Consider the following 12,030-nt stretch of genomic DNA (forward strand, 5'->3'; position numbering starts at 1 on the left):
GTTCTAAAATAGATTCTTTTTTTTTAATTTTGAAGCTCTTATTTCAACATCATTAATTTATAATTGCTATATTGTCTTTACAGAATTATGACCTTACATAAAGCCACGATGGTCTTAATTAAGGCAGCCAGTGGCCCAATTTGCATTATTAGGAGATGAAATTTATTTTACAAGTCCAGGGGAATGGGAATTTTTTTTTCGATTTTCTCCAATGAAAACGCCAAAAAAAGAATACTTTTCAATGAACATGCACACAATCGTATTTTTTTTAATACGGAGGTGGGGAGGAGGATTAAGAATCCAAAGATACCCCTCCCCCAAAGGGGATAAATGTTAAGCAAGAGTGAAAGAGAGAATATTGTCCTATGCTGTCATGTTAAAAGTGTGCTCTAATTTTATTGGTTTATATGCGGGATGTATTTTTGTAAGTCAATCACATTATTCCTTATCTCTGGAGGGGGGGGGGTAGCCTCACCTTTTAAAAAATGGGTTAACTATTGTTTTAGGTTTACTAATGCTGAGTGAAAAATATAGACAGACAGTAAAATGTAAATCTCGGAGGAACTGATAATTCCGACTTTCCAAAATCTAATCGATTCTAATGTATAAAATTTGTGGCATTTAAGATAAGAAAAATGTTTTGATCCTCAACATTTTTACAAGTAACTTCTCTGATTCTCTGTGATGTTATCACTAGCCAAAGCCGTATCCAGGGGGAGTTAGGTGGTTTGAACCCCCCTCGAAATATTTGTCCGACTCGTAAACACGTAACAAAAATGAATATAAACAAATTTTTGATGCGTTTTTAGTTTTTTTGCACCCCTCCCCCGAAAAAAAATCCTGGATATGTTCATGTCACTAGCTGTTTAAGCCTTAGGTCTGAGAAAGAAAACTGCAACAAACAGCTGCACTATCTAAAAAATAGTTTCCGTTGTGAATAAAGATACATTATCTAATAATAATGCAATTAAAGTATAAAAAAAAATTTCTATCTGGCAACACTGAGCATATTCATCTACAAATTGTTTTAGAAGGCCTTCATACCATGAAGGAGAAGAAAGAATCCCCTTCCTGTCTGAATAGATCGAAGATCCCTGCCTTTCCCATAAATGCAAAAAAAAATATAAACATATAAATGTTCAAAATCTAAATATTAGGTTATGAAAAATTAATTTTCTTGTGCTTGGGACAAACCCATCTCCCCGAATAATCTTCCGCTTTTGTGCAAAGGTTTAGCTCCACAAATCCCAAAGATAAAATAAATAAATTTATAACATAATCTTTAATATATGCAAGGACGAAGACACACTGCCTTTCCGTCATACGAAACGGAAGTTGAAAACGAGGAATGCAATTCCTTTTTTTTTTATCTTTTATATCCTTACCCTCTTCTATAGACTCTATTGCGGCATTAAAGGTGCTCAGACCATCGACAAGAAATCTCCAGTCTTCCATTCCTCCTGCCGCTGCCAGTGTCTTCCTATCTACACATACACTTCTGAGTTTTTTCCTCTAATCACTCTACGTCCAAGAATTCATAGCTGTCGCTATAATTGTCAAAGTTTCCTCTCCATTAACCTTTCAAATTCTGGAAAAATATTTGTAATGCCGGTCTAAGAATAATGGCCCTTGTGTCGTGTCGACTAACAGACCTGGATATTGTATCTCCACCCACTCTTTTGTAACTTAATTGTTATTGTGTATAAATATAGGATAAAGCAACACTCTGATTTTGCCGAAAATGATGTTTATATCAGCAATTTCTCCTGGCTAAGTTTCATAGAAAGATTCAAGTATTTGATGAGCTAATATTAAATTTATGAGCACGTTTGATAGTCTGCCACGGACAATATCTAATCGTTTGTCAAGTCAATTTGACCATGACAGGTCAAAGATATCTTTTTGATAATAGTATCTTTATTCCGGTTGTAAAATTTTGTACAGAATTCTCTAAGATATTCTTTTTTATAAAGACAAAAGTATGAGAAAGCCGACTTCTTTTGAAGGGACACAGGAATATATATAGGTAGAGGCAGGAAGACATTTTGGGGTCGGAGACACGATGTAGCGGATAAAGAGGCGAATAATATGGGAAATATAAGTCTTTCAGGAGGAGGTAGATTATAAAATAATCTGGATATTTCAGGAGGAGGTAATTGACCAAAAAGTCCCCAGCGTACGTTTTTAATAATTTGTCATGATCTATTATAATTTCAGAAATATAACTAAAATAACAGAAACATTTTCGGTGATTACAGCAAAAAGAATAGATTCAAACATCTGAATTTTTGATAGATTTGACAGAATTTTGTTTTCGAATTATTTCACAGTTGCTGCTCAATTATTGTGCTTAGGCCGTACAATTTGTTATAACCCGCTAAAATTCAATATACATTTAATGAAAATTAAGCATTAAAACATTATAGTTTGAAATCACGTGATTTTAGAGGAGGATTATTAGATGTGTCAAGCGCATGTTTTGTGACATGTTTTGACTATTTTGTCGAAATGGGGCATTATTTAAAGCTTCTGAGTAAAAAGTTGGTCCACTTTGATCGGGAGTCCTCAGCTTCTCCCTAAATTATGCTTGAGCATGATTATAAATTTGTATAACTATAAACATGGCTCAGTTTTGGTTGGCAAGGTTCACATTTGCCCAAATGATGTCGGCGCGTCACATCCGTTTCGCCATTCTGTCTAACTTACAGTATTGTCAATTTTGGCACTAAAAATCACTCAAACTTGTTGTGCAAAGCTCACCCTCAATAGTTAAAGCCACTGCTTCCGCTATTCTTAAATTATGGGGAAAAACTGGCTTATTTGAAATCTCCCCAAAAATTAATATTCGTAAATACACGAACATTAGCACGAAAAACAAATCTTTAATTTTTGTTAGCATTAGTTTTCAGGGAAATCCTGGAGAACCCTATTTGTTTTGGGGAAGCTCGGGGAAACCCTAAAAAATTGGTGATAATGGGAGTACTGGTTGCAGCATTTCTACCATCATATTTTAAGAAAAAATAGCCAATATGAATCATTTCATTTGAATTTTCCTATTTTCCCTTTTTCACCAGCAAGTTCTTTTTTCTTCTTCTTCTTCTTCTTTTTATTTTAGGTTCTTCTTCTTTTAGGTTCTTCTTCTTTTAGGTTCTTTTTAGGTGATTTTATTTTAGGTTCTTCTTCTTTTTCTTTTTATCTTCTTTTTTTTTCTTCTTCTTCTTTTTATTTTTTTCTTCTTCTTCTTCTTTTTATTTTTTTCTTCTTCTTCTTCTTTTTAGGAAAATTCTATTGCCAAAGACTTGGTAATTTAGTTTATTTTAAAGTCCCTAATACTCCAAAAAATCCTTAACGTTAGAAGTAATTTATTGAAAAGCTAGTAAGTATTTAAGATGTTTAATAGTTTAATTGCACCTAAACGGAATTGTGGGTTTTGAATTAGTTTTTATGCTAAGTTTGTAAATTATTTCCTGTTTTTCGTATTTTGTTTCGCTGATAAGACCAGGATAAATTAATATCTTTCTATGACTTTTTACTATAAATCGCTGTTTTCTATAATTTCATTTACTCTGTGTCCTTTTAGCTCCAACTTGTCGCAAAGACCAATATCGAGACTATTATATGGAGCACGGTTGCCGCTCTACGCGTCCAATAAGGAATGGCGTCTGCTCTGGCGGCTGTGGCACTGACTGTTGTACTGCAAGGAAGACCAAACGGCGTCGAATAAAATTAATCTGTAATGATGGAACTAGATATACAAAAGAGGTTGAAATTGTTAAAAAGTGTGGGTGTTCCAGGAAGTGTTAACTAGTCCAAACTTGCCAAATTTTTATTGTGACCTGGCTAAACAAAAAAAAAAAAAATCAGGTTTCGACTCCTGATGAGTCAATTGAAGGAGTCAAGTTCTTTGATGATTATTTAAGTATGACTACCGTAAGTTAGTGCTAAGTCCATAAGAATTTACTTACTGGATAATTCCTGAAAAATAGTGTATTTTACTGAATGCTGAAGTAGTGAAATACTGGAATAACTACAGAATACAGGACAGAAAACCTGGAAAGCTGAAAAAGCAGCCAAATTTGCTACTGAATATGGTAATCAAATCTCTATTGTTAACTGGATCTGAAAGAAAATTCTTCAGGTTTTAAATCTATATTTGGTAATTATTTGCGTATTGCTGCTGCAATATAGCGCCAAATCTACCAGAATTTACGTACGGGAGATGGCAGTACTGCATAATTAATGAAGTATAGTGTATTTGCTGAATTCTGAAATAGTGAAATTATCAGATGTTTGAATTTATGTTTAGTGATTATTTAAGAATGACTGATGTACGTTAGTGCCAAATCCATCAGAATCTACAGTACTGACAGTACAGTAGCCTACTCAGAAGTTACTAAAGGATACAGTACTAAAATTGAGTGTTTAGTCGTATTTTTAACTGGAAGATCCTAACACAGTAGAACACGGACTAAGCCTTATTAAGTGTTCCCTTGTCCCTCCGTACTGAAGTTAAGAAACCTCTGAAGTTTGTGGAAGAATAACATTTACAAATTGAGGTTTTTAGTTTTCTGTTTTTTTTCTCTTTTGTTCCTTATTTGATTTCCCCTTTTTTTTATCTTAGTAGTAAATAAATTACGTACCACATAGATAATAAAAGTCATTTATTTCCAATGATTAACCTGGATCAATCTTGATTGCTTCAGTACTTCGACATACCTTTTTTGAAGCTTTCTTGAATAGACTAGAAGTCAAATTTCTGAATGTTTATGTACTTGAATATTTCTGTATGTTCTACTTTTCAGTTTCAGTTTTCCTCTGTTTACGAGGGTAATGCCAATTGACATATTTAACTCTTTGTATCTACGTAATCAAAACGTAATTTATTCAGTACAAGAAAACTATATGTTTATTTTGCGTAATTATTTGCATATTCTTAATGTCTATCGCTCTTGGCGCTCATCTGATCTTTCCAGGGTAGCTTATTCTTGAGGGTGCCTGATTTTACACCCAAAATATTCAGATTTGAGGGGTTCTAACACGTTTCCAATCTAATTTCTTCTATGCTATTTTGGATTTTCTTATTCTGAAATTTTTGGTTTTAACCATGAACTTCTCTTGGCCAAATAATGCTACGGTTGATTTAATTTTATCTTAATTATTTTAATTTATTTCAGATTTTACTATAGATTTAATACCTGAATAGATACCAGATAATGTAAAAAAGGTATCCCAATACTTGAGCAAGGAAATAGCCACCAGAAATTTAAAAGTCAACAAGGGTAATAGAGAAGCAAACCTGAATAACCGGTTTTTCATCCTTCAAACACTTTAGGAAACCTTTGCTGGTGGCTTAGAAGAGAAAAGCATAAGGAGCTCGCCAAAACGTACTTTTTCCGTAGTCTGCTGTAATTTAGGGAGCACTTACAAGACGCTGGAAGAGCTCAGCAACGTAGCTAAAACTTTTGCCACTGTGGGCGTGGCATTGCAGGTTGTCCACCCATTTGCTATCCAAAAGTATTGGTTTAGCGACCTTTCACAAACGTATGATTAGAATAACTGAACCGAAAAAAGAGTGGTATTAATTGTCATCTTAGTAGCAAAGTAGAAAAATAAATTTAAGAAGCAGGTTGTACACATTGCTAAACATATACTTATCTAATCTGGATAGGTTTTTTGTACAATGAAAGAGGATAAGTGGTCAAAATTTGTGCTTTTCGATGATCCATTTGGGGTCAAACGAACAACCTCGTAAGGCATGGAAAGAGTCTATGAGAAAATATATAAAGGAGATTGGAACTTCATGGGATGGAGTAGAGAATGATGCTCTAAAATGAGGTAGAGAATGATGCAGAAACGGTTTGTGTATCTTCGTTGACCTTAGGTGACTTAGGGCTACATTGGTTGCTGGTGGTGGTGGTAGCGGTATTTCATTGCTGTCGGCAAGAACCAGGGGTTATTTCATTCAGCCTAGGACCAACAATGAACCTTGGAATTTTTTCCAACAATTATTAAAACCTTGGCTGAGGTAATTGAAATATAAAACTGAGCTGCATTACCAACCTCGTGAAACCATTTAAGTTCTTTGGGTTTGTGTTAATTTCTTTTTTATTGCTACTACTACTAATGGCTTTTCTCTCCTCCAAGTTTGGTTTCAAAGAAAAAGTATGGTTTCAATTGAAAACATAATCTATTGTTGGGAGGGGCAAAGTTCACTTACAGAATATATATTTTTCTATGCTCTGAAATCTGTCATGTTAAAATGGAATGATTTCCTTCAATATCACTTTCCCTTTGGACCAATGCCAAAAAATGTTTCACCGGGAGCCATCTCACTAGACAAGCTTAACCTTAAATCATATATATCTAGCCCTAGGTTAACCACACTGTTTTATCTTTAAGTTGGGAAATCTATGTGAGGAGAGGGGTTGCGTAAAAAAGGTACATTTATTTCCCCCCACCCTCCAAGTGGTAATTTTATATTTTCACACCAAATAACGGCAGCAGTATTCTTGTAGATTATTTGGTGCTTCAGTGCAAATCTTTGATGCTTTAGTTGAAGCTGACTCAGCAATGTTCTCGTGGAAAGACTACTTTTTATATATACTTTCATATTTCATCTGTGTTTTACCTGAAGCTCATGAGTCATGACGGTTAAACGGCTGCATTTAAAATTTCAACTTAATCGTTAAAAAACATCTGCTAAAACATAAATGACTTTCTTGTCAAATCCATCTTTTGATTTATGCTATTTCCTCGTGTCTAGCGTTGCTGTTTGTGTTTTCACAGTAGAAGGAACTGCTTTAATATGAACTGTTTTTTCTTACATTTACTGCTTGTCAGGTGGGAGCGTAACTAGGGTTTTCAGCACCCTGGGACAATTTTGACTTTTGCTCCCCTCCCCAATTGAAGTGCCCAGCCGGAAGATTATAGTATTGACGAAAAAATAAAACAAAAAAATGCTTCCTCAGAGGCTGCACGTGGGGTCAGCCGTCCCCCCTCCACCAGCTACGCCACTAGCGTCAAGCATTATGCATCAGAAAAAAAACAGTTACTTGAACTTGGGGTAACATGGACAGAATAATAATTAAGGACTACTAGTGCCAAAAGCAGCCTATCGTTACTAAGCAGACTTAAAAAAGCAAAAGTGCCTATAACGGAATTTCCACAAGTAACTTTACTATCGACGGCTGCTGCAAATACAGAAAAGAAGATTTAGGAGCAATATTATCTGTTACGAAAGCCTCAAAAGCTGTTGAATTTTACTTTTGGTACAGAGCAAAAATAAGAAATAACATTCAAGAAAGATTGAGCTAGTTAGCGCTAAATGGATAATTTCTTCATTGCTACAATACTAACTTCAGGACTTAGCAGGTGCGGGCACGGAATTAATGTTTGGAGGGGAGTACGACCGAAAATTAGGCTCCCCTGTTTTTTTCGCGACTCCAGCCAAATAATTAGTGCAGCTTTCAACCTTTGAATGGGGGAGGGGGGTCACATGTCTTTAAAATTACCCTCTGGATCTGCCCACTGTCCTTAGTCTTAGCACATTTTTAATTTCTTTTTCCTAGATCCTACAATATCATTAATTTATGATTGCCATAATCTCTCATCGATGTCAAGTTTTGCAGGAAGTCCTTGGATCCATACTCCTTCTTCAAAATTAATAAAATTATATTTTGATTTATCCAGATTGTTAGCATACAACTAGTATATTTTCGATAGTTACCCCTCTGAAAGAGTTAAGGCTCAAATGAAATTATTGCTACGTTTATTTATTTTATATCTTGCAACCAACAAAGAATTTATTAAATAAACTTGTATATGGCTTTCAAAACTATTTATAACATTTTTAAAGAAATATATTCTTAAGTTGCTATGCTTCATAGTTTTCCTTCTGCTATTTGCACTTCGGGAACTGTTTTGTACAATAAGAACTGTTTCTTTGGCCCAATTTATTCCATTTAAAAGTGAGAGAGTCCTTGTGATTTCTTAGCAGAACTAAGGACAAAAGAAAGTTTTGTTTGACCTTTAAAGTTTGCCGTGTTTCTTTACTTAACCCTACCCCAGCTTTCTACGAATGTCAGTTGCAGAAGCGTTTATTTTTGCTTTAAGTTCCATATTCGTTTTCTTTCTGTCGGGAATATTTAATACGCTATTACTAAGAGTTGCTATGAACAAATGATGTGACCGCATTGGTAATTATAAAATTAAAATAAGAGAATAAATAGGATGGAAAGTATCAGCCAGTAAAAAAAAAAAAATGAAAAAAAAATGAGCTGCAGATATTTTGGCATGGTTGTCTTCCACCTCATCTTCCTAGAAAGAAAATGGGGAAGAATGAAAAACTTTGAGAAAATAAAAATGGGAAGAACCACAGAAAAAATGTATGGAAACATTGGAATTGCTAACTTCTAATTGGCCATGGAGACGGGCTAGTGAAGGTTTCTGCAGAAATATCTGCATTTTCAGCTATTTTCCTCCTTTGAAGCCAGGAATGGAGGAGGCAGATCTAGATCCGTAAACCCTCCCCTGTAATACTTGCATTTTATTTATCTTTCCTTGAATTTCTCGCTTATTACAGAAACACCCGCGAAATATCCACGAATTTGATCGTTAATATAGTGTTGCCGTATATTAAGGGGGGGGGGTAGAATTTTTGTCTGCAAAATTATAAGACTTTGTTGTAACCTGTTTATTTTCTTTTGTTTGCGCTTGATAACATTTTTATGTAATTCCGCATTTTTAGCTCCACCCTACATTATGGATTAATTTCTTTTAGACGTCCTGAATACAACTTTGTAATTAATTTGCGTTATCAAAGAAACATTAGTGTAAAACCTATATAATTCCTCTGTCAGTAAAAAGACTGAATTTTCTTCTCATTATTCGGCGTTCAGTCAAAAATGTATCCAAACTGTATACGGAAAGTATTTCTTTATTGCTTGTTATCGTGACAGAATAAGAAGAATGATTTAAATAATTCCACAAATGATATTAATTTCACTTAGAAATAACCATTTGTTATTGTAAGTTCAATAAAACAAGCATGGATTTTCCAAAAGGGAAAAGGGGCTGTCAACAATTTTCCAGGGTGGAAGCTTGGGAAAAAAAGTTTTCTTTCCAGAAATGTTAAAATTTTCCAGATATACTAAAATCTCTATCTTTTGCATATTTTTGGTATTCCAGGGGAAGGGAAGTTTTAGAGAGTCTTACTCCGGTGTTTAAAACTTCCGAAAAATGTATGAAAATATCCTATCGCTATTTTAAAAGACCCAAATAATATAATAGTCCGAAGATAAAAAGGGTCTGAATAAGGCATCTACCATGTTTTAGCACAGAAACATTTTCAAGGCTTGGGGAGGACAATACTGGCATGATAGTTCTAAGGAAGTTCAATGATAAAAAAAAAACACTTTGAGACCCAAGGTTTTAAATTTTGTCTTGGAAGTACAAAATACTGAAATATCCAAGATAGCCGCATTTTTGAATTTATGAACGATACTTCCCTATTTAAGTAAAGAGATGTAGAAAACCTTAGAGAGGTGGGTTTTAAGCCCAAAAGCTTACAAGTTGTTGAAGGGTAGTCTTTCTGAGAGAAAAAAGACCATACACAAAAATATAGACCATGCACACGAAAATGCAGTTGTGTCAGTAATAACCTCTCATGATTTCCTAGGAATGGCCGAAAGCCTTTTCCTTTAGGCTAATAATTGCTTGGCGCTCTTCCAGGTTAAGCCGAATTTATTGCCATGATAAAGTAGTCGACAGTGTGAGTTTACAAGTACTGATACTTCGGTGCTATATGATTACAAAGGTCTTATCTTCTGGAGCTATTAACAAAATTTAACTTCTGCTTCCTTTCTGATTTTTTTTTCTCTGAATTTTCATTTCTGAAATAGAAAGAAATTATATTTATGCAAGTGACTGCATTGTCCAGTAGTTAAAGAGCAAAACCCAGCTATACCTAACGCAGGGGTGGATCCAGGATTTTGTTTAGGAGGACGGGGCGCAAAATAGGTTGATCCGATAAACTTCGTTAGGAGCAAGTTTAATTAACGCAAACTTGAGTTAATTAAGTAAATTACACTACTTCAGACTACACTAGGGGGGGCCTCTGGATCCACCACTGACCTAACGTATCGAAACATCTTCTGTAGTAATATAGGGATATCTATATTGGCACTAAAACAATTTAAGGATAGAGGATAGTGCCTGGAACACGTTTTGAAAACCTTCAGCTTACAGCAAAGCTTTATAATTTGGAATTAAATATTCGTAACGATACATCTTTTTGACAACCTTCTTAATTTTTTTTTATACTACCCTCCCAGAAGCAACTGTTTGATATGACCTTGCAACTGCAGCCAAATAAAATAGTATTATGTTAATTATTGAATCTTATTCGGAAATTCCACTCGTTTATAGTATTACAGAGTATTATTTTGTAAAGTGCTATTTAACAAGTTGCTGTAATATACTTTTTAATTTAAATAGTAGTGTTAGTTTTTTAAGATTATTGATAGGTTTGATTAAATCTGGAATTCCAACATAATTGTGTCTACTGCCAGGGGCGTCGTTTGGGGGGTGGCAAGGGGGGCAGTTGCCCCCCCCAATAATGTGGATAAAAAAATATCATACATCCCATGCCCTTTGATTATCCAGATATGGACCCTTCTTCCCCCCCCCCAATAAAAATGCTGGAGATTCGCCCCTGTCTATTGCTCAGGAAGGCACTGCTGAAATTTCTAGGAATGAGCCAAAAAATATGAATAGACGTATTAATGACAAAACAAGCCAAAAAACTAATAGATTTATATATATATATATATATATATATATATATATATATATATATATATATATATATATATATATATATATATATATATATATATATATATATATATATATATATATATATATATATATACATATATACATATATACATATATATATATATATATATATATATATATATATATATATATATATATATATATATATATATATATATATATATATATATATATATATATATATATATATATATATATATATAAACTACGAGGGGGATCTTTTTTCTCTTGTTGTATTTGATTTTAAAGATAATGAGTAGTTTTCGATTTAGGAAACATGTATTGTATTCAATCTTGCCGCTCACAGAAATAGACGGAAATCAATCTTTTGATATCAATTTTTTTTTCGTATTTTAGACGCCTAAGAAACTTTTCCTGGACAAACAAATTGAACTTGATCAGAGTCAGAGCAATATTATTGATTTAATCGTCATTATTTGTGATTAAATTGGTGATTATTAGTGATATTGGTGATGATCGGCGATTAAATCACCACTATTGCTGGTGATTGGAATAAAGAGCGAAGTATTCCCTATGTCTTTTTTCCTGCCCGCTTTGTATGGAAAAGGTGGTCGCAGGAATTTGGGAGGTGGCTTATTTTTATCAAAAACTGAAACTGATAGTGGCTTTTTAAAGACCAGAGTGACGGTAGTACTAACTTTTCCTTGCTTTTTTTGTCCCGAACACATCAGAACCCCCTCCAAAAAATGGTATACCTTGAAACGGATCTAGAACCCCCCCCCCCTCCGCCCCCCAAAAAATATTTTCAAGGCTCATTTTATCTCCGCAAATTCCTGGGTCAAGAAGACCTCAATGTACAGAAGGAATTTTCTAATCTATGACGTATATATTTGATGAGCTCATTTACATTATTAAGGTTTGGCTAGAATTTAGCGTTGAATTTAACGGCAGCCAAGGTTAGAACTTAGTTATGAATAACCAGACATTTCTCAAAAATGTCTGATCGGCCACCATTTATAAAATTATAGTGGAAAATTATGTCATTTGCAGGTTTCAACATTGAAAGAAACACCAAACCTTATTGGATTAGCAATCAGGTGATGTTTTTGTTTTGAAACAAACTGAACCTTAAAGTCAGTTGATGAATTGTGAATAATGTGTGAACTAAACGGTGATACAATTGTGAATAAGGAGTTGTTCGGGAAACCCTGG

The 12,030-nt window shown here is 34.0% G+C and overlaps 1 protein-coding gene across 2 annotated transcripts in view; it reads left to right on the top strand.

The window, feature by feature from the left end:
- The window catches only part of sli (slit guidance ligand), a 360,459-nt gene extending 349,974 nt beyond the window's left edge, over window positions 1–10,485 (top strand). For both annotated transcript variants that reach the window (XM_089090917.1, XM_089090918.1), the window contains exon 30: window positions 3,581–10,485. In XM_089090917.1, coding sequence (XP_088947043.1) covers window positions 3,581–3,804 — 224 coding nt within the window. In that variant the 3' untranslated portion in view covers window positions 3,805–10,485. The remainder of the gene's footprint in view (window positions 1–3,580) is intronic.
- Window positions 10,486–12,030: the final 1,545 nt, after the last annotated feature.

This window comes from Artemia sp. Qi Xiang Cuo, chromosome 6, assembly GCF_049724085.1.
Source record: "Artemia sp. Qi Xiang Cuo chromosome 6, ASM4972408v1, whole genome shotgun sequence".
NCBI lineage: Eukaryota > Metazoa > Arthropoda > Branchiopoda > Anostraca > Artemiidae > Artemia > Artemia sp. Qi Xiang Cuo.